General features: G+C 42.9%; 2 protein-coding genes across 7 annotated transcripts in view; one reads left to right on the forward strand and one right to left on the reverse strand.

Moving 5' to 3' along the window:
* Positions 1 to 1,822: 1,822 nt before the first annotated feature.
* On the reverse strand, positions 1,823 to 8,605 carry Trmt5 (tRNA methyltransferase 5). Of its 2 annotated transcripts, none has more exons than XM_021647248.2 (5): positions 8,460 to 8,605; positions 6,398 to 7,053; positions 4,018 to 4,142; positions 2,400 to 3,051; positions 1,823 to 2,062 (listed from the first exon to the last, which is right to left on the reverse strand). In XM_021647248.2, exons 1-5 carry the CDS (start codon positions 8,462 to 8,464, stop codon positions 1,977 to 1,979), a joined length of 1,524 nt encoding a protein of 507 aa, XP_021502923.1. In that variant the 5' UTR covers positions 8,465 to 8,605; the 3' UTR covers positions 1,823 to 1,976. The 2 variants fall into 2 exon arrangements, with proteins under 2 accessions (XP_021502923.1, XP_021502922.1); XM_021647247.2 differs by lacking the exon at positions 8,460 to 8,605 and adding an exon at positions 8,270 to 8,453.
* Positions 8,606 to 22,633, forward strand: part of Slc38a6 (solute carrier family 38 member 6) — a 67,322-nt gene continuing 53,294 nt past the window's right edge. For 3 of the 5 annotated variants that reach the window (XM_060387640.1, XM_060387641.1, XM_060387642.1), the window contains exons 1-3: positions 8,606 to 8,825; positions 10,186 to 10,316; positions 13,756 to 13,829. In XM_060387640.1, coding sequence (XP_060243623.1) covers positions 8,718 to 8,825; positions 10,186 to 10,316; positions 13,756 to 13,829 — 313 coding nt within the window. In that variant the 5' untranslated portion in view covers positions 8,606 to 8,717. The remainder of the gene's footprint in view (positions 8,826 to 10,185; positions 10,317 to 13,755; positions 13,830 to 22,633) is intronic. The other 2 variants (XM_060387644.1, XM_060387643.1) reach the window with 2 other exon arrangements.

Genomic DNA, 22,633 nt, shown 5'->3' on the forward strand with positions numbered 1-22,633 from the left:
TGTTGAGTTACAGCCTGGGACCGGTAGCAGGCCAAGCTGCGGTGTGGCCGTGAGTCGCCTCTGTGGTGCAATTGTGCCACTTTGCTGTCCATCACGTGAGCAGCTGTAGACAGTATGAAAACTAACAGGGAGGGCAGGTGCCAATCAAACTTCATGCACACCAAAACCCTAAAACTCAAATTTTATTTAAGTTCCATGTCACAGTATGTAAAAAGAACTTTTATTTGCCTGGTTCCGTAGTTGTCTCAAAGGCTTTCTGCCTGCCACTGCTAACCTAGGCCTAGTCCTGAAAGCTTCTAGCCTCTACAATCTAACCAAGGCCTAGAATGTTTTCAGCCTCTGAAAATTACTGCCTAAATAAGCTCACCCTTACTCATTCTTCCTGAGCTCTGGCTGGCTGGGTCAACTCAGCTGTTCTGCCTCAAACTCCTCTCCCAGCTGACTTATTCAATCTGGCTTCTCTCTCCGCCCCTGAATTGCTCTACTTGACCTAAACTAACTCCATCAACCTAGTCTAATCTCCTGGCTCCCTCTCATTCTTTGCCTTCACCTGAGTTCGCTCACTGCAACCTGCATTACTGTCCCGGTAGAACAGCCTCCCCTCTTGCTCCCATTGCCCCTTAAGTAACTTCCCTTTCTCTCTTCTCCTAAGAGTTGGGTGTATCCTATTCTGTCAAATCTTTCTCTGATTTTTCACCATTTCTGCTACTCGGGCATCACTTTCAAACATGGGTACTTTCTTCTACAAACTAACTTTACCTTCATTGTCGGGGATTAAAGACATGTACCACCACACCTGGACTTAAGCTTTTCTTTACCTGAAACTTGTTCTATACTAGGCTGGCCTTGAACTCAGATCTGCTTGCCTGTCTCCTGGATTAAAGGCATATGTGTATTCCAGCAGAATCACACAGACCTAAGTCTTTGCATATGACCTCTTGCTAGAGAAGCCATGTTCTGAATTAAAGTTCCTCTACAGCAAAATGTTATTATTTTTTAGTCATTTGAAAATGAAAGAAAATCCTTATGTCACAGGCTGTTATGCCAGACTTAGCCGGAAGATGTGGTTTTCCCAGTCCTCATCTAAATAAACTAATTTTGTATTACTTTTATACTGCTAATTGGTACAAAAGTTATATAATTACATTCCTCCACTACCAGCTACAATGTAGTTAAATGCCTTCCTGGTTGAACAGAATATGATCACTCTATCTACCAAAACTATCTTTCCAGGCAGGCATGGTGGTGCACGCCTTTACTCCCAACAGAGGCAGGCAGGTCTCTGGGAGTTCGAGGCTGGCCTGTTCTACAAAGTGAATCCAGGACAGACAGGGTTGTTACACAGAGAAACCCTGTCTTGGAAAAAACAAACAAACAAACAAACCAAAACCCTATGTTTCCAAAGGACAGACATTTATCTAATAAAAATAGATATAACTTGGATTATAAAATCATTATATAATTTAGATTTTTAAAATTTATTAATTTGTTCCTTATTTTGCATATGTGTATGCAGAGTGCCTTGGTGAAGTCAGAGAAAAACTTTCAGGACTTTCTCCTTTCACCATGTTGGATGATCAAATTCAGGTCAAGAGGTAGCAAGTACCTTTACCAATGAGCTGTCTTACTGGCCTATGCCAATTCTACTTTAAAAGTATGCTGGATAATGGCGGTGTGTGCCTGAAATTCCAACAACTGTGAGGCTGAAGCAGGAAGACAGATTTTCATGCCCTGGGTTGCACAGTCAGACCTTGCCAAAAAAATAATACATAAAAAGAAAAAAAACAATAGAAACACAAAACAGTCTGTATACTACACATGGTCAGCTTATTTCAGTTAAATTTTACTTTGGTAATATTCCATTTATAAGAGTGAAACATAAGGGCGCAATAACAAATACCTGATTGCTAAAGTTTATAAAACCATACAAATGTACTTCTTTACATAAAACCCATGGGGGAGGTGGAGAAGGCATTTCAGACTAAATCTGATACAGTTTGAGGCTCTTCTGAGAAGGAAGCACTCGTCCTCGGCCGTTTAGGAGATGGCTCTTCGGAATTCTCTGTAACAAAGTCAGAAAACCCATTTTACAGTATCTTAACATTTGAATACATTTTTTTAAAAAAAGATATTCTTAAAATGTTTTTCATTCAGTCAACTTAAAGAACACTGCTATGAATTTATTGTCTTATCAAAACAAGCCTCTTAGACTGACCCGTGTACTATGTTAAAACCCGAAGAAACATTCTGAATTAAGTGGCTAGGAGTCACAAACAACATGACTGGACCTAGTTTGATTTCCCTACTTCCAACCCCCCGCCCCAGCAAACACACACACACACACACACACACACACTGTTAAAGGTGTTCTACTCCACACTGCATTCCAGAGAACCTACCTAGACTGAGAGGCGGGTCCTTGTAGAGTATGGCAGCGGGAACCCGGAAGGTGATGCACAGCATTTTCTTGTTAGGGGCCACGTTTCTCACCAGGTGGATGGAACTACTCTCCTCCAAGGAAATGCCTAGCACGGCCTCAGCTTGCTGACGGACATCCTTGGCAGGGTCGGCATCTTTGGAGAAAGAGTAGCAGTGCACTGTGGGGAGGGGCTCCCCGCTGCGCGGCTGCCCATCCAGAAGGGATCTGAAAACACTGAGGAACTCTACGGCCTTTGCCGGCAAGTTCATGACGATGTGGACAGAAGGTTTTGCTTCCGTTGACAGTTGTAGCCGAAGCATTAACTCTTCTTTCACTGGTCCTTGGAGGAAGTCTTTTCCATCCATGTTAAAGACTTTCACTTTTTGGTCAACTTTATTCAGTTTACAATTGTGCAACAGCCATTTATGGGACTCAGGATTGAGATCATTGGCAAACACTGTGCAATTTTTCCTTGCTGCTGGTATGGCAAAGGGGCCAACCCCAGCAAACACATCAAACAAGACATCTCCAGGATTGAGAAGGTCAGTGATCCTGCCATGTTCTGTAGAGAGACGAGGATTCCAATAGACTTTAGAGAAATCAAACTCATATGTGTAGCTGTTTTCTCGAACCTGAAAAAGGTATATTTTGAGTTAATCTCATTGGACTTAAAGTTTGCCCATTGAAACTAGATAGGCTATGTATGTACACATGAGAACATACATGTAAATGTTACTACCATACGAGCAAAATAACGTCTCTTAAAAACATTCCGATTAGAGTCCTGGTGTTTATACCATTTCTGGGGCCAGTTACTATCTTGCATTCACCTTCTTCATGAGATTAGTTGCTCCTCCAAAGCCAAATTGTTGTTCCCATCCTAAAGGGTCATGAAGTTGATTCCAAATCACATGAGGAATCTTGCAGAAAGGCCAACTAACTGGCATATGTCACCAGATAAACAGAGATCCTCTGAAAGCTACTGTCGGGCACTGCCACACAGCACGGAGGAGCCCTCCAGAGCATGCAGGATGCAAAAGACATGACTGAAGCATCATTAGAATCCATGTTTTTTTAGATAATTACTAAAAATTTCCAAATTTCATGCCTATAAATTGGACATTTTAAGCCCCTCATTTTATGAACAAAGAATCAAAGGCCCGAAAGTTCCTAACTTAGACATATCTGAAACATCCTTTTTCTGTTTCCTGGGATCTTAATTTCATGTAGGCATATGTCTTCCCTTCCCCTCAACCAAACCAGAGGCTTCTGGCCAGAACTGGGAATGTTTCTTAAGCTTCTGCCCCCTAAAAGTGCCCAGGAGTAAGCTGGCAGGTGGAGTGCACAGGCACTGCTTTGCACACACTGCACCACAGCCGGTCACTTAACTGCCCCTGGGCAACTGACTGCAACAGAGGGCTGAGAGCTCTCTAATGATGGACCGCTCCATCGTCTAGCATTACAGCAAAAGTCAGCCAACTCCTCTTCCGCTCTGAGTGTGTGAGCTTACACAATACTTCAACCCTGGGTACTGAGAACCGCCTTGATTCCAAGCGGCAGTCCTGCGGTGCATCTGCAGTTGGGCAACAGTGCAGTACCTTGGTGAGCATGTTTTCCTCTCCAGACAGCACTTCCATTTGGAAATTTCGGTATGTACTGTCAATGCAGCTGGTCTTATTTACTGCCGACGTGATTCCTAGGTTTTTGTCAATCATAACTTGGCCTAAAAGGTGAAAATTCATTATAAATACTGCTTATTGTTTGTGAGCTTCAAATGAAAAAATATTTAACAACAATGAATTACATTTTCTTTTGGTTTGCAAACAAAAACTGTACTTGGTGTGTGTAGTTCTGCCTACAATTCTAGAAATCAAAGAGATAAGCTAATGACTAACAGCCTTTAGTACATACAGAAAATTTTTTCTAATTTATTTATTATGTATACAATGTTCTGTCTGCATGCCAGAAGAGGACATCAGATCTCATTATAGATGATTTTTAAGCCACCATGTGGGTGCTGGGAATTGAACTTAGGACCTCTGGAAGAGCAGCCAGTACTCTTATCCTCTGAGCCATCTCTCCAGCCCTACCTATAGAAAATCTATGGGTTCCTTTTCAAGGACTTGTGGTCTATTGATTTTTCCGTATTTTCATTAAACATACTCAAATAAAGGCAAAAGGGTGAAGCATATGACACAGACAATGGAATGGGAAGCTGTGAAGACCATGACAACAAACGGCCCCAGGAATGGTAGCAAAGCCATATGCTTGCCCCTCTGGCCTCACACCAAAGGTTTCTTTTACTGTGGGTTTGAAGAAAATGCCACCAGTTTGGAAATGTGTATCAGCAAGCAATGTTTACAACCAAGGAGACGCACATTTTTCAGAGTCTGACCTAAATTAAAAATGTTCTTTTACTTAAATTGTTCTTTTAGTCAAATATTTATCATAGCAGAAAAGCTACAGTACACATCAGACTTACTGTCACAGCCCTTTAATTAAGTCTGTATCTTTTTGTTAACACTTCGAAATTTTATAAAGATCTGTATGCTCTCATTTCATAAGGAAAAGAACTTCGTCTTTGAGTTAGTAAAATGCACTAACAATAAACTTGCTGAAATACAATAATTTCAGAATTCAGAATAAAATAAAACAATGAATCAATGCCCTACGTGATTATGTTTTGAAGCTCTTAGGCCCCTTCCCCAGTCTCTCCCAGGCTCACCCCTTCCCTACCCATCTAGCTTTTGTGTTCTTATTTTTCACCCATCAAGTCCAGTTTGTGCTGTCCAGAATGTATTCCTGGATGTATTGCCTTCCACTAACTTCCGAGATATAAAAGGTAAATTTTCAATGAAACCTGGAGACATCAAAAGCAATTCTATAATACCGAGGCAAAACCTAAGGGCTTTGCACTTACCTGGTAAGCCTGCTGAGCTGTATCCCCAGCCGGAGATGTTTCACTTTTAACCCTTGTGCACAACCACCACTTTATGAGAATTTAAAAAACCAGAATGGCCAAAGAATGAGTTAGGGTAGGCAGGTACAATGTGAAAGCCCACATCTAACACTGCCCTGAGTCCTCACTCGAAAGTGTGGTATCACCAGAGTGTGGTATCAATGTCTTTATCATAAAAACAGAGAGAAAGCAGAATGGCATTGTCAAGTCCCACCCATGCAAAATACTGAACACTACATTTTAAACCTGTGGACAATTCCCACACGCTTTGAAAATTATTGTATTAAAGAGTGACCTACAGAATGCGTGTATACCAAGTATTTATATAAAATATGATTTTGATTAGCCTTCTATGCAAAGAATAAAGGCCTTGAGTTTCCCTGGAGTTCCAATAGTAGGGTGTACATGAGAAATTTCTAAAAGGCTAGGAGCACTTGGAATAAAGTTTTAAACACAGCGTGGCGGTACATGCAATCCCAGCACTCAGGGAGGCAGAGAAAGGTGAATCTCTGTGAGTTTGAGACCAGCCTGGTCTATAAAACGAGTCCAGGACAGCCAAGGCTACACAGAGAAACTCTGTGTCAAAAAACAAAACAAATAACTACATAAATACATAAAAAAGTTTTAAAGTGCTTAACATAAAGGCTTAATTAGCTAAGTCAGTAAGTGAACAGCATTGTATATTTGACTCTGAAACCCAAATTTTTGAAACCTAGTACTAAACATTGTCCCAAAGGCCTAATGGCTTTTGCACCAAAAGAATTTTGTTGAATATAGAACAGAGGTTTGTTTCGTGTGTCAGGAGACGTAAAAGTTGGTGCCAATATGGTGACTATGCAGAAGATACTCCAAAATGCTCTTCAAAGAGGGGGACGGCACTGTGATTTGGCCTCAAATTAAAACTAACCTATGCTGCTTCTGTAGATTAGCATTTTTAAATAAAAAAATTTGAAGCATTACAATTGGAATTAGCCATTTTTTTTTTCTAGAACATGAATCTGACTATATAATACACCCACCAATTAAATGCTTGAAGGGCAGCTGATGATCTCGGAGATTCAGGTGTGCAATATGTCCAACCCGGCTGAACGCAGAGGTTACGTCTTGACCCTCGGGAAGCACAGCTTTCAAAATTTCTTCTGACTTAAAATTTTCGTAAGTTAGTTCCAAGTTGTACTCAGACAGCTGTGGGCTGACATCAAGTTCTTTTAAAACGGCGAGTTCCGTTTTCTCAAAGGACTCAACGGTAAGCATTTTGTAGGGATCCAACATGATTAGTCTACCGTCTTCATCTCCGGGGTCCTCAATCACTCGCTTTATGCCTGGGCGATGCAGGGCCACTCTCTTGAGGGCTCGCATCAATCTGTTGACAACTTCTTTCCTCACTTTAAGCACCGGGATGGACACTGTCTTTTTAAAAGCTTCTCTGTCAAGTTCTGTCATTCCTCGAACATCAGAGGGTGGTGAAAATAATTCAGCATCTCTCATACTTGCTTCTATTTCTGGCATGGTTGAGAATCCTTGTCTCTGACACAACGAAAAAATACTAGGTGCTTTCCTAAGCCTCGGTACCAATGTCCTTCTTGTCAGTACAATCAAAGATACTGACTCACTGGGGTGACACCATTCTACTTGCAGAAGTCTTCTTGAAAATCCAAATGTCTTCCCTAAGATTCTAGGAAAAATATTTAAAAAAGAAAATACCATCAAGCTGCACAGGAGCACACTCACAATGACTTTTGAGAATGAAAACACAAATTCTCTTTTAAACCACTTGCCAAGTGCTAACAAAAAATTTGGATGGCAACGGAAACGGACAGTCTCTCTTGCAAGAAAGTATGATTCTTCAGTCTACCTGCCCTTGTAATAAGAAGGATTAGAGGTCTGGCAGCCTCTCTATACCCAACGAACTTTGCTCACAGTTTCCTATGGAACACAGAGTACTGGAAGCATGAAATTTGAGTTGAGGGACATCTAAAAATGAAATTGCCACCAATGGCAACATTTACTAGGACATCCTTATGGGTAACTGTCTCAGAAGTTGTTATGAACTTTGTAAGCTAAGGAAGTTAATAACCCAATGTCGTGTGGCTGGTAAGTGGCTCAGCAAGGCTTATACCTCCATTTCTCAGTTGGGATAGACCTCGGGGTCTATCCCCAGCATCACACAGTATCAGGCACGGTGGTTCCTGCCTGTAATCTCAGCATAAGGAGACAGAAAGGAGGATTAAATGTTCAAGGCCAGCCTGGGATGCGTTTGAGACCAGACCTCAGAAAACAAAACCCTGTTAGGAATGCTCTTAAGGGCTGGGGACATCGCTCAGTTGGAAGATGACGTGACTAGCACGCACACATAAATCCATGAGCTTTCGGCACCGCATGAACTGGGCATGGTAGTGCAGGCCTCTGACCCCACTCAGAGGGCGGAAGTTGAAGGTCATCCTCCAGGCTAATCTGGATACATGAGATGTTCTCCCTTCCCACGTGACCTTAGTTATATTGCTGGGATGCCATTCAGACTGTACTGCCATGTGCCTTGCCTGTAAGAAAAGGCTTCGGCATTTTGATGAGGAGTCTTTACTGGGTTGTTCATTTGAAGCACGGTACTGGGGATTCACTTCATCCTTTAAAATACCAAGCGGTGAAGGGCCCTGTTACAGAACCCTAAAATACAAAGCATGAATGTTTAGGTTTACACCAGGAGTTAATGAGTTAGACTGACACTGGCTCAGTCTGGGTGTCCATTTTCCATTTGTAAATGTGGATAAAAACCAGGAAAAGATTTTTGTGTGGTCCTGGGAATCTAATCCTGGGCACTACTCATGCCAGGGAGTCGTTCTACCACTCAGCCACACCCCAGCCGTCACCAGGCGTTTGACCGGGCCACTTACCAAGGGCTCGGGCCTTGGCTTAGCAACCAGTGGACCGCGAGATAAATGGCCCTGGCGGCTTTTTCTGTGCTCCTTAGGCTTCTGACCCGGACCGTCAAGTCTTTGGCATCACCCGGGACCCTGCGGCCCCTCACCAGCTGCACTTCCCCAAGTCCAGCGCTATCCAAGGCCTCAGACCAGAAATTCTCACCTCATGTTCTGGGGCAGCTCGGAAATGGGTCTGCGGCGGGTGGGCGGGCTCTCGCTGACGTCATCACTGTTGGCCGCGAAGGCCGCTTACAAGCTGTCAGACCTTGCGGACTCGCGTCCTTCTTCCTGGCCGCGGGAGAGGTACGGGAGCCCCGAAGGGCCAAACGCGTAACTCCGCCCCCGACGCGGCTCAGCCGGGGAGAGCGTGGAGCCGGAACAGAGGCTCGCGGATGGACTTGGCAGTCGGTCGCCGAGCAGCATGCAGGCGTCGCGGAGCAGCATCCAACCCGAGCCGGGATGGTACGTCTCTGTCCAGCCGCCCGACGAGGCTTCGGCTGCGGAAGAGTGGAGCCCGTTGCTAAGCAACGTAAGTGGGTTTTTCTGACAGCGCGCGGGGCTAGTGTGCTGAGGCATCCTCCACCGCTTGCAAGAGGAGTCCTGGACAGGAGAGGACGGACCCTGGGGTGGGGCCCGAACCACTGACCCCAACCGAGTTTGAAATGTGGCAGTAGCTTGGCTCGCTCAGTCAAGAGTGGGGCTTGGGACACCGGCAGCATGGTTTTGTGACTCACCGTTGTTTTGTATCTGTCGCCTCTCAGAAACTCCATCTACTCTTTCGAGGTCTTTGTAGGAACATCACGAGGTGTTTTTTTTCTGGACTTAATCACAGGGCGAAGAAGTCCCCGTAAGTGAAGATGAGGAGAGGGCTGTGATACTGTGCACGTAGTTTTTCCTATGCTCACCCCAGTGTCGTGGGCTGTGTGCACTCCAGGGCCCCTGCCACACTTTGGTGCTGAAGATCTAGCCCAGAGCCTTGAGCATGCTAGAAAAGCGCCCTAACCCAGAACTACTTTTACTGGCACCCCGCTTTTTAACTGATCCTCGAACTGTAACAGTTGATAGTTTGGCTTCTGCTGTTCCTGTAAGGCATTCCTGATCACCTTCCTGGGCGAGCTTAATTCATTACATGTGTAAAATAAAAGGTTAGTTTTGAGGCCCTAGTATGGGAGGAACAGCTTCGATGGAAAGCAAGCAGTTCCATGCTGACACGGGGATTCTTCAGGAATCACGTGAGCTGAGTGAGGTTTGTTCCTTCCCTTGGTCTCCACCCTGTGCTTAAGCTTTCTTCCTATCTTGAAGTCACAAGGCCATGGCTCGCCGAAAGACTAGGTTCCTCAAGTTGTACCAAGAGGTCAAAAGGAAAGGAAAAGGAACAAGTGTTATGTCCAAATTTGCTTTCTGTTGGTGTGATGAAGACCATGACAGAAGCAGCTTGGGAAGGAAAGCGTTTATTTCACCTCACAGCTGCAGTCCACCATGAAGGGAAGTCAGGAGGCAGAAACTGAAGCAGAGGCCAGGGAGGGATACTATTTATTGGCTTGACCCTCTGGCCTGCTCAGTTTGCTTTCCTTAGTCCCAGAACAGCCTGCCTGGGGATGGCACTGCCTAAAGTGGGCTATGCCCTTTCACATCAGTTGTGAAAATGCCCTCCCCCGCAGTCTTGCCTTCAGGCCAATTTGATAAGGATATTCTTCCAACTCTTCTCAAATGACTCTAGCCTGTGTTACATTGACCAAAGAACTAACCATGTCCTCGTTAATTAGTTAATGTTTCACAGAAATCCTTAAGTTTGTAGGTTGGCTCTACAGTTTAATGTGTAGTGGTGTTTTGACATATTTTAACTTCCTAATTCAAACATCTAATGTGGTTAAAATGTGTGTTTACAGGAACCTCACCGACAGGGATCCCCAGGTGCTTCGTTTGGCTTCTCAGTCTTCAATGTGATGAACGCCATCATGGGAAGTGGCATCCTTGGCTTGGCTTATGTGATGGCTAACACCGGTATCCTTGGATTTAGGTGAGGCCTGTTTTTGTCTTTTGTCATCATCTTTTTATTTGGATAAGGAATTTTAACTCCAGAAGTTACTGCTCTACAATCCCTGGTTGGATTATTTCCGAGGCTTAGCGTTGTTTTGTTATCTTTGCGCCTAACTCATCTGTAGCTTGGAGGGATGCTACATACAGTTAAGCATTGCCTGAGGGCTGTACATTTTTTTGTAAGAACATCAAGAAGGAAACTAGGGATAGCATAAACTTTGTTTGGAAAGCACCTATAGAGGGTGGCTCTGGTATAAGGATCTGCCTGTTGGCTTACAGGAAAGGGGAAGGCTACCGAAATCTTTGCCTTTTTGGCAGGTGGTTGTTAAGGGTAGCTAGGGAGATAAGGTGAGTGCTGAGATTGTCATGTGGTAGATAAGCACCTTTCCTGGTCAGCCATTACTGGGGGTCCATAGGGCACAGAGGGTGAGGATCTAGAAAAACAAGTCACTTGATTCTGGGAATTGTCATTGCTTAACCAAAATAGGGGAGCTTTACCACATGGGGTGTCCGTGTTCCGAAGTGTGGCACAAAGCCGGTCCATTGTTAAGTGACCTTTATAGAGAACTAAAGCAAACCTAGATGGTGAAGCTTCCCACTCATCTAGGCTATATGATAGAGCCTGTTGCTCCTTGGCCAAAACTCATCTCATACATATTAGTGTAGTAAATGCAGTAAACAGTTGTAACATAAAGGTATTTGTGCACCTAAACATACAAAAGATCCTATGAAAGAAAATTTCTGTTCCTGGATAGGACAGGACTATGAGAGGAGGTCACAGGACTGCTTTTAAGAGACTTCTGTTAATTTTTTGATTCTTGTTAAAACAGCCGAAAACACAAACATCATATGTGGTATAAAAATCTTTCTTTATCTCCTTATTCTGTAAGCTTTTTAAAATTTAATCAACTCTTATTTTCATATTTTCCTTTTCTAACTTTTTTCTTTAAAATTAAGGCAGAAACACAGTCACTCCCTGAGAGCCAGGATCACCGGGAGGTCTTTAGGGCAATATACACCTGAAGCTGCATTGCCTGTGACAAGGCCTTTTCTGAAGCACCCAAAGGATTGGTCCAAGACTATTTTATAGTTAACATTCCCCCGTAATGAGAGGGAATGTGCTACACACCTATAATACCAGGAATTGGGAGGGAGAGACAAGAAGGTAAGGAATTCAGGGTGTTCCTCAGCCCCAGAAGTTCAAGTGAGACCCAACCTCAAAAACCCAACCAACAGCAACAATAAAAAAGTGTACTCTAAAACCATGATTTTAAAAAAAATACGGTCTGATAGTATAACAAATGCAGTGCTGTAACAGCTGATTTCTGAACTAATGATTTGATTATTCTTAGTGTGTAATCTATGTTAGATGTGAAAGCATGTGCTGTACATTTTATGGCTGACAGTGTAGCAGCCTGTTTCCCCAGCTTCACCATGACATGAGTAACGTGTGTTACACTATGAGTCTGACAGCCATATTGTCAAGACCTGATTGTTAACCCAAACAGCATTTGCAGTACAGGACTGATGTTGATTTTTTTATTACTCTAAAAATTTAGCTAATATTAAAAAAAACTTGATCTACAACTTTTATAATTTTAAAAGTCTCTTATTCAAACTTATGTGTGTCAGGTTGGCCAATGTGAATTGAAACTTGTGTCAGCCAGGCATTTTTTTTTTTTTTTTAAGACAGTGTTTCTCTGTGTCCTGGACTTGCTTTGTAAATCAGACTGGCCTTGAACTCACATCGATCCTGCCTGCCTCTGCCACCCTGAGCGCTGTAATTAAAGGCTAATAGCAATTTTTTTTTAAGTGCGAATAGAACATCCTTCTTGCCTCCTCTTGTTGCTAAATAATACTTCTTTAATGTTTGGGAGCCCGGTGCATGTTCTGTGCCTAGTTTCAAGAGCTGGCTTCCGTGTCCCATTGATGTGACTAGACACCATGACCAAGGCAGCTTATAGAAGGAAGATTTGACTGGGGGCTTGCATACAGTGTCAGAGAGTGAGCCCAGGATCCTCATCACACTGGGAGGTGTGGCTGGTGGCCCACAGGCAGGCCCAGCAAGGCACTGGAGAATAGCTGAGAACTTACATTCCCAATCCACACGCAGGAGACACTGAACAAGACACACCTCCTGATCCTTTCTAATTTGCTCACCATTTGCTAACCAGACAGTTAGTGCTCGGCCTAAGCTGTGGGCACCATTGCCGTGCAAGCCACCCCAGCCAGTTAGCCCAGGACAGTTTTCTGGCTTCTTGTTTGCGTAGTGCTTTGTATGTTCATTGTTTTACTGTCATGGGTGGCTTTGTTTTTGCAAGTTCATCTCTGCTCTGAGCTCTGAGATGTTTTGGAACCAGATCTCATACTGAGCTTCTAGCACCGGGTTCCCCTTTGCTTGTTTGTTCAGGTTGCCATTTGTTTGTTCTGTCAACTTAAAATGCAAAGTCTCTTTTCAGTTTCTTTTCTTTTTTCCAAACTTCTTGATAGATAAAACAGCTTTTAAGTATTTTGCTTTTGTTATGGAGTGTGCTCACAAGCTTTGACAGTTTCAAAAACTGTATGTGACATGTTAGGCAGCCCATAATTAAAGAAGTTTTTTTCTTCTTAAGATTTTTTTTATAAGATGAAAAATTCATGTTTTATATATTGGAGTTTTACGTGAAGGTGTGTGTCACTGACAGTGGGCCCATTATGTGAAACCAGATGGGCATTATCAGACTGTTATTTTGTGAGGTCTCTGATGTCATTTTAGTGGCTGCTTACTATGTATTACGTATTAAGTGAATCACAAAGAGGATTTCTATAACTTTGGTGTGGTATCCTGAGGACAGTGATAGAGCTAGCCTGCCCTGTCAGGATCTTCCTGAGAATAAGCAGAAGCATCTATGCTGTCTATTGTCACAGTGTTTACACAGGTTTTTAAATTATGTTATTAGAAATGTGTTGGTTGCATTGTTTGGGTTTGAGCTGGAAAGGTGTGTATGCTCCATAGAGCCCAGGAATTGTCATCTTGATATTACCATAGTAAAGCTATGGTAATAGATATACATAAAACCATAGTAAGGCTACAGTTAATGGGTTCGCATCACTGGAAAGGGAAGGAGTTTGGAAGATGGGACAAGAAGAAGACAGTGAGACTTAAACAGGAAAAATTAGTCATTAAAGGGAAATATTTAGATCACTGGTGAGCTGACTGTCAGCAGACAGGGCAAAATGAGGAATTTGTGTTTTAAGTAAAGTTTATTTTTTTCTGATTTCTCTCTTAACATTAAAAGCACTTCATTTTGATTTAAGTGCAACTTGGTAAATATGGAACATTTCTTTAATATCCGTAGTTCTGTCTGACTGTGAACAAAGGAGAGATGAAAGAGGGCAAGTCTGGGGAAAACGTAACCGTGTGTTCTTTTACATTTTAGTTTCTTGCTGCTGGTGGTCGCTTTCCTGGCTTCTTACTCGGTCCATCTCCTGCTTACTATGTGCATCCAGACAGGTGAGCAACAAACCACGCTGTTTACTTGATCCAGTCTCTTAAGCCTGTTTGCATAAGAAGCAAATGCCTGAGCTCTGGTGTCTGTGGGTGGAGGTATAGCGCAGCAGGAGCACACAGATGTAGCAAGCACAGTCAAGACCCTGGCTTCAAACTCCAGCACCACACACACAGCCCCAAGAATCTAATTTCCAGGGAGCATATATCATTAATGCTGTGGATATCGGTTTTGTTTTCTTGTGGTAAGGATGAAAGTTGGTGTTTTTATCACCTGATCTCTCTTATCTTTGGATTAGATTTGTTTGGAAGTCCAACACAAGCTATATCTCTGCATGGTCAGCTCACTTTGCTCTCAATGGTCTTGTGGCTTTCAGACTTACAGAAGCAGCATACATGTACATGTACAAAAAATAGGGGTTTTTTTTTTAAAGCGGTATTATTCTAGGCTCAAACAAATGAGAACCCTAAAGGTGTTTTTGAGAATTTTAAGAATCTTGAGAACAGAGTTCTAAAACTCTGTTTATTTTATTTTTCTTGTCTGTGCATCAGAAATACCTACTTGGTTGTTTTTTTAATGAACAGAATTTGTAACGAATCAACCCGGTGACCTTTACAGAGCTTCAGCTTGTATCAGCAGCTGGGTGGCTTTGACTATCCAGCGGCATCCCCCTGCATGCCTCTGCCTCCAGGGTGAATGTGAAGACAGATAAAAATACCAGAAGACAGTGTAAGATAGCAGGCTGTTGTAACAGCATCCTGAGTTCAGGAATAACGATACCTTTAGATAGATAGCATTTGTAAATCCTGCCAGGAATATTAATTGAAAAACTGAACTTCTTCTCATGAAAAAAGTTCTTCAAATTAGTATAATTCTTCCAACATTGTAATATATTCTTTTGTTAAGTCCTGTTAAAAGACTTGAGTCAACTGTGTGGCGGTCGATTTTAGTTACTTGAGAGCAGTATTTAAATTTATAGAGTTAAAAAATAATATTAATTTTATCTTTCAGATCATTTATCCTTAACATTCTGACACTGTTGTTCTTTGGCTCTGGGGAACATAAAGTGAAAACACCTGTTTCTCTCTTTCTTTCCTCTTCTCTTCCTTTTGTAGCTTGCTTGGTCCATGAACTAACCTCCTCCTACTGCTGCCCCTGTCTTCGCTGATTGATTCCTCAGTCACTGTAAGGCACTCAATGGAGGTAGGCTTCTTCTCAGTGCATTCTGTGAGACTAGAAAATTGTATGTGGTTAATCTCCCCCTTCGGCTGATTGCCTACTATAAAGTGGTACTGTGTTCAACTTGGAGTCACTGGTGAGAAATCAGTTTTTTGGTTTGTTTGTTGTCGCGCGCAGCCTTCGCCGATAAGGATGACGCGGCAACCGAAGATTTGTCCAGCAGAATCTTTATTATGAAGCTCTTGAAAGTAGATGGAGAAGGACCTCAAGCCTTGTGAGTGCTCTGCTTAAATAGCCCGCAGGGCTACGTGCTCGTCTTTAATTGGTGCTCCGCACAATACCCAATTAGCATGTGTTCTCTGATAGGGAGAGCACTCAAATCCATATTAGCATCCTGTGGCGCATGCGCTGCTGCAAGATACAGCACTGACAAGAAGAACCAGGAAGCAGGAAGCCAGCGCCATCTTGTAATGGCGAATGCGGCTCCCGACATCTCCCCCTTTCTTAAAAATTACAAGCAAAGCCAAACGGTACACTATGAGATATCCGATCAGCTCACTGACTCAACAGTATAAGCGATCGAGGAGGTTACATAGTATAAGAGACCCTTTGCACCTTGAACCCCGTGCAATGGGAACCTGAGCCCTGGGAGATGCAAAGGTCTGATCAGAACAGCATCCCGGTGCAATGGGAACCTGTGCCCGTCAGGAGTGCCATGAGTTCTGACAGTGTCTCAACGGCTAAGCATGTTTAACCAGACTTGAGGGGATGTTCCCTGTTCGACAGCCAGCATAGCCTGAATGATGGCCACATTTTTTGCATGTTGTTGTCTTTTGAACTTGCGAAGCAACCAAAAACAGAGGAGCAGTCCTGCAACCAAGGTTACATTCCCACCCCCACCCAATCTGAAGTAAGAAAAGGCAGAAGAAACCCAGGGTAAAATTAGTGGTCCTCCTCGCTGTCCTTGATTCTTTAAGCAGTAGCAGGTGTGTCTGTTGAAAGATCATCTTCAGCTGTCACGAGCTTTCGCGTGAGGCACTCCGGTACCCAGAATGGATTTTCTTCCTGTGGAAAAACACAGACAGCTCCCCTGGATCTTATTAAAATAGGATCCGGGCCTTTCAGCGAGTTAGAAGTCTTAACCTTTCTTTTATCTTTACTCTGGCTCTTCTCCTCAAGCAGAGGCGCTGTCGCACCATACCCTGGCGCATAAGGCGGAGGAGGGTTTGGGCCATATCTTTCTGATTCATATTTGGCCGCTTGTTCAGCAGGATCAAGCCCTGCTTCCTCAGAGTCAGATGACTCTTGCTGATCCTCTCCTTCGGAGGACGTCTCCTCCTCGGAAGAGGACGATATTGTATAATTTTTAAACTCAGTGAGGAGAGGATACAATTTAGGGTCCTCCTCACCTTTACTTACCCCTTTCTCAGAGGCAGGCAACAGCTTTAAGTTTTTTGCTCGCTGTTAGAGCTCTTCTTCCTTCTTTGCAAGCTGCTTTGCCCTTTTTTCAAGTTCAGCTAGCTTATCTTTACCTTTTACTTTCTTTTTTATTGGCTTTCTTTCCTGCTTAGCCTTTTTTTCCCTTCTCAGCTTCTGATAGACTATCCTGATGGTCTGACAATGCCCGTTGGCCTTTAAAACAAAAACGAAACTAACAACGAGAAACGGAATACACCAGACCACAGAAATCATACCTTGCTGAAAAGTGCTGCAGCTTTTCACTCTGCTGGCTTGAATCTTCCTCCGACGAGCAGTCGGGGGTCCTTCGAGTCGTTCCTCTGCCCGGGGTCGGCGGTTCCCGGGTTTCGGCACCACTTGTCGCGCGCAGCCTTCGCCGATAAGGATGACGCGGCAACCGAAGATTTGTCCAGCAGAATCTTTATTATGAAGCTCTTGAAAGTAGATGGAGAAGGACCTCAAGCCTTGTGAGTGCTCTGCTTAAATAGCCCGCAGGGCTACGTGCTCGTCTGTAATTGGTGCTCCGCACAATACCCAATTAGCATGTGTTCTCTGATAGGGAGAGCACTCAAATCCGTATTAGCATCCTGTGGCGCATGCGCTGCTGCAAGATACAGCACTGACAAGAACCAGGAAGCAGGAAGCCAGCGCCATCTTGTAATGGCGAATGCGGCTCCCGACAGTTTGTTTGTTTTTTTTTTTAAAGTGAAGAGACATCTCTATTTCATGTTTATAAAAAGAAAGGATATCAGAGGCTGCAGAGATGGCTCAGTGGTTAAGAGCACTGTCTGCTCTTCCAGGGTCGTGAGTTAAATTCCCAGCAATCACATGGTGGCTCACAACTATCTGTAATGTGATCTGGTGTCCTCTTCTGGCCTGCAGGTGAACCTGCAAATAGAGCACTCTTATACATTAAATAATAGATAGATAGATAGATAGATAGATAGATAGATAAACAAACAAATAAATAAATCTTTAAAGAAAAAAAGAAAGGATCTTTTCACATGAAATTCTCTTACTTTAAATTTTTAGCAGGTTGCAGTCTGTCAGGACTTTTCTTGGGTACTGAGGAGGCATATCAAGGTACCACATGCACCCAGCCTTACTTTGTTGACTATACAGTGGTCTTAACAACACTTTCCTCCTAAGATTGTCATGAGAATGAAACAAGTTGTGAATGTAAGATGTCAGGTCTGTGGTGAATGCTGAGTTCTCTCTGGGACAGAATCACAGAATCACAGGTCTTACACATGATGTCATCTCAGAAGCTGCTAGTGGCTGCTGGTCATTCTGTGAAAACATGGCTTATGCTCTGGGATTAGAACAGTTGCCCTCCCTCCCCTGGCTTCCACATCACCATCAGCAGATGGGAACAAGTATTCTGGAGCACTGTAATACGGCAGCAGTTTTCTTTAGCTAGTTCCCCAGTAATTGACACAGACTATGATTTATTACTAAGCTGTAGGCACTATGCTGGGCAGGTTCTGAGGTATTCTAATCATATTACCCTTAAAACCCACATAAATGTCCACTGCTTGCCAACCTGATGACTCCTGGGTGGCTTCTGCTCCATTAGTCTGTCTTCAGGGTACACTTCCCTTAGTCGCATGCTCCTAGTCCATCCCAGGGACCTAAGGTCTGCCTGTTTCTCTTCTGCCCAGTTACAGGCTTCAGCAACTTTATTAACCAATCAACTTTACATTAGGTAGAACAAGATTCACACAACAAAGACCGGCATATGTAAAGATGTACTTATCTGGGCATCAACCAGATCTTGGGGGCGAGTAATTAGTATCAGAATACACAGCAGCAGACCAACACAGAACAAGCAGAGAAGTACTTTTATAGAAAAATAGCTCCAACTACAAATAATGAGGGTGGAGGGAGGCCTTCAAGGAAGACATGGTTTTATCTGTGTGACAGTCCTATGATTAAGCCAGAGCTTCCACTTACCCTTTTAGTGCCTCACAGTTTGTCAACAGAAAGCCAAGTCGTGCAAGACAGCAGAGAAAGATTTGTGCTGAAACAACCACAAAAAGAAACACAGAAACGACAGTGAGATGCCTTCATAAATATTCTTAAATGACAGAACCAGCACAGAGGCACAGCAGAGGCTGGGAAAGGTGGGAACAAGAGAAACTGCCTTCTCCACCACCCCGGAATGCTTCGGGAGACCTTTGTTGTTGTTTATTCTTACGAAACCATACCTGTACCACAAGGTCTGGCAGGATTACTCCCATTGCCATTTACCCAGAGACTTACGTCTACACAAAACTAGCATGTAGATGTTTATAGAACTTTTATTTATAATTGCTCAATTCACGGAGTGACCAAAATATCCTTCAGTAGATGACTAAGTAAATTGTGATGTTGTAACAACAGAAAATTATTCTGTACTAATAAGAAATGAACCACCAGGCCCTGAAGCATTAGGGAGGATTCATAAAAGTGTATTGTAGGTGAGAGGAATCATATGCCCCAACAGTTCTGCTTGTAGGAGTGTATACACAGAAAACAAAATCAATACCTCATGGGGATAATCTATGCCATCTCTTCATTGTGACATTATTCCCAATGCTGAAATATAGGCACATTCTGTGTCTCCTTCAGTTGATGAATACAAATAAAGAATCAGTAGTCTCTGTGTATTAGAATATCATCCAGCCTTTAAAAATGGGCTCAAAAGGGTAGTCTTGCCAGTGTTGGGGGCATGGAGGAGCCTGGAAAGCATTATGATAGTGATTAAGCGAAATAAGCCAGACGATAGAAAAGCTGCTTGTTCTCACTTACATGTGGACACTAAAAAGTTTAGTTTAAAAAAATGGAATAAAACTGTTTACCAAGGATACTGAGGGAGGGAAGGATGGGAAGTTCTTGGTGGAGGGACACAAAATTAAGCAGGATGTGGAGTTTAGAGAGCTGCAGTACAGTGTGTTGGTTGTAGTTAATATCACATTTTTCTTGAAATTTGCCAAGAGAATAGATTTCAGTTGCTCTTAATCAAGAAAGAGCAGCTGAGCATGGTGGCACATGTCTGTGATCCCAGCACTCAGGGAGGCAGAGACAGGCAGATCTCTGTGAGCTTGGGGCCAGTCTGGTCTACAAGGCAAGTATAGGAACCATCAAGACAGAGAGACCCAACTCAATAAACCAAAAATAAAAAATAAAAAAGTATGATTATCTCCTTGAATATCATAATTTCAACATGTGTATCAAAACACCATGTTGAACATCTTAAATATATACAACTAAGAGAAAGAGGAAACCAACCTGAAGAGATTACGGACGCTTTGGTGAGAAAGAGGAAACCAACCTGAAGAGATTACGGATGCTTTGGTTCCCGCTGTAGGACATTGTGAAAAGGCAAAACTGTGACTCCTTAAGGAGTCTGTGGTTACCAGGGGTTTTAGGAAAGCAGGATGAATGAATACAAGAATACTTAGGGCAGAAGAAAGGTGCCGTATGCTGGCATAATGGTGGGTATATACTCATCAAGATCTATAGAATGTTTAGCACCAAAAGGGAGCCTTCCTGTCAGCTGTGGATTTTGTATGATACTGAGAGGTCAGAGCTCCTTGGTAACAATACCTGCATTGCTCTATGGTGGGAATGTAGCATTATGTGTGAGGCTGGAAGTATATCACAGTCTACACTTCCCTAATTTTGCTGAGGCTATACAAACACTCTAAAAAGGAAAAGCAAATGGAGAGAGATAATAATACAGGAACAAGGTGAAAAGTAAAAACTTAATAATAATGCACCCATCAAATCCCACAAGGCCTCAACCATGCATAAAGAACTAAGACAACTAAGGGATTTGGAGAGAGGGAGAAATGTAGTCTCCCCCAGGAAGGACACACCAATTGATTATCCAATTCCAAATGGTAAGCCTGAAAACATGCATACAAGGAACATCGTACAGACTGGGCAGGTTGTGTTCATATACTTAAAAATAATTATGCATATACCATATATATGCAACAGTTAATGGAGGAAGAGGTCGTGAATTCGAAAGAGAGGAAGGAGGGGTGGATGAGAGGGTTTAGAGGGAGGAAAGGGACAGTGAATGATATAATTATATAATAATGGCAAGAGAAAAAATAGTTTTTAAAATGGAACAACAGATGAGGGTGTCTTTTAATCTAGAATAAAAATATGCATTCTGAGATTTGAAATAAAAAATAATGAATCTGTAAAAGAACAAGAAAATAATATTAAAAGTGTCCAGAAACCACAAGTGCGTTGAAGTTAGAGAAAAAAAAAGGAAAGAGAAGAGAAGGAAGCAGAGTGAAAGTAAAATAAAATTACTGTTATAGTTGAATTGGAACACTTAAAGAAATCTCTAGGGATTGTCACTAGGAAGGACAAAGAGCTTAAAAATGGTAGTAAAGATTACCGCCATACCCCATTAAATGTGGCCAGTCTCATCTGAAAATGAAAGAAAAACATAAGAAAGTTAGATCAGTCCAGGAGAACAACATGCGAACTACTGAACTTCTGCAGGAGAGACATGGAATGACAGAAAGTTATGAACCAAATAATACAGAAGAGCTGGTGCAACTGAAGAAAACAAGTTTCCACAATAAAATGTTTCTTCTAGAATAATCACTGTGAAATAATCCACATCAATTGTGTTGCAAATGATGGGAAAGCCAGCTTTACAAGGTGGTATCTTAAAAATGTACACAGAATGGAGCTGGAGAGATGGCTCAGTGGTTAAGAGCACTGTCTACTCTGAGTTCAATTCCCAGAAATGACATGGTGGCTCACAACCATCTATAATGTGAACTGATTCCCTCTTCTGGCAGATGTAAATGCAGATAAAACACTCATATACATAAAATAAATAGATCTTTAAAAACATACCCAGAAGAAACAAACAGAAAAACACCAAGAGTACTGGGGAAATGACTTCTGGTTAGAAGTGCTTGTTAGGAAGGCTCGGCTCACACCACCCACGTGACAAGCTGGGCGTCCTGCAGCGGCTGTGACTGTGCCAGCCTTTCCAAGAAGCCTGAGCTCCGGGTTCCGCCTGAAACTGCCTCCACGGAGCAAGGCAGAGAGTGATACACATCTTACCCGGCCTTCCACACGGAGCGTGTGCACCACACACAGGTGTGAGTACACCTCAGATGCACGCCTCATACAGACAAGGAGGTTAAAATCCATGCCATAGCAGCACAAGTCTTCACAGAGCCGTAAAGTGGGCTGTAGACCAGTCTTTTTATAATTCTTGGGGGAAAAATGATTCTAAAATAGAAGTTCGTACCCAGCCAAAACTCAGTGGAAATGTGAAGTTTCAGTGATGACGTTTCATACATGCAAGGCCTAAGAAACAATCCCTCAATATACCTATGTAATGAGCCGTGGAAGAGTAGGAATATGCTGCCCAGTTCAGGAGTAACAGAAATGAGAAATCCAGGAGAGCAGAAAAGGAAACTCCCAGGACAGCAGCCATGCAGGAGGTCTAAATGCCACAAAAGCACAGCGCTGTTGCCAGCCTGTTACTGCACTCAGGGTCTTTTGCAGGGTGGCTAGCTCCAATGTCTACCATCAGAACTTGAGTAGATGAGAGGTTAGGTCAGCACAGCAGTCTTAGGAATAAAATAGGGATGGATCAAGGCAGCAGCAACAGGGATAAAGGAAAGAGATGGGCTGAGCAGTATGTGGAGTCAAAAGAGGAAAGATATTCATGTGACAGTGAAGACTGGAGGTGAAGGAGCTCTGGTCTGGGCTGCTTGGCTAATAGCAGCATTATTAATGGAACACAGAAGGCAGAGGTGGCTCAAAATTAAAAATAATATCAGTTTTGAAGGTGTGGTCTTTGGGGGTATATGTGGGTAGACTGGTCTTAGACCTGACACGAGGGTAGAAGTTCATTCCTTCAATAGCCTTTAACTCTTAGGTATACAGAAATAATCAGTTCCTTCCCTGAAAAACTCTGTCTAGCAGGAAAGACAAGTACATGACAAATGATGTGAGCTCCAGTGTGCTAAATATGTACTTTATTCACTAATAGTGGTAAGCTATTTGAGGTACATTATGTACAATGCACAGGATATGCTTTTGTGTCTGCTAGATTAAGATCCCTTTCAGCATAGTCTTCTAGGAATATTCCCTGGCTCTCTGCCTCCTGACTGCTGTGGCTTAAGAGTGTGCTACCGTACCTGAG

Source organism: Meriones unguiculatus, chromosome 7 (genome assembly GCF_030254825.1).
Source record: "Meriones unguiculatus strain TT.TT164.6M chromosome 7, Bangor_MerUng_6.1, whole genome shotgun sequence".
NCBI classification, from domain to species: Eukaryota; Metazoa; Chordata; class Mammalia; order Rodentia; family Muridae; genus Meriones; species Meriones unguiculatus.

Excerpts from the sequence above, each read along its gene's own strand:
- Trmt5 (XM_021647248.2), bottom strand. Across the intron at positions 4,143-6,397 it reads GCCCTTCAAGCATTTAATTG|GCCAAGTTATGATTGACAAA; the intron begins GTGGGTGTATTA and ends TTCACCTTTTAG. Across the intron at positions 2,063-2,399 it reads GGACCCGCCTCTCAGTCTAG|AGAATTCCGAAGAGCCATCT; the intron begins GTAGGTTCTCTG and ends ACTTTGTTACAG.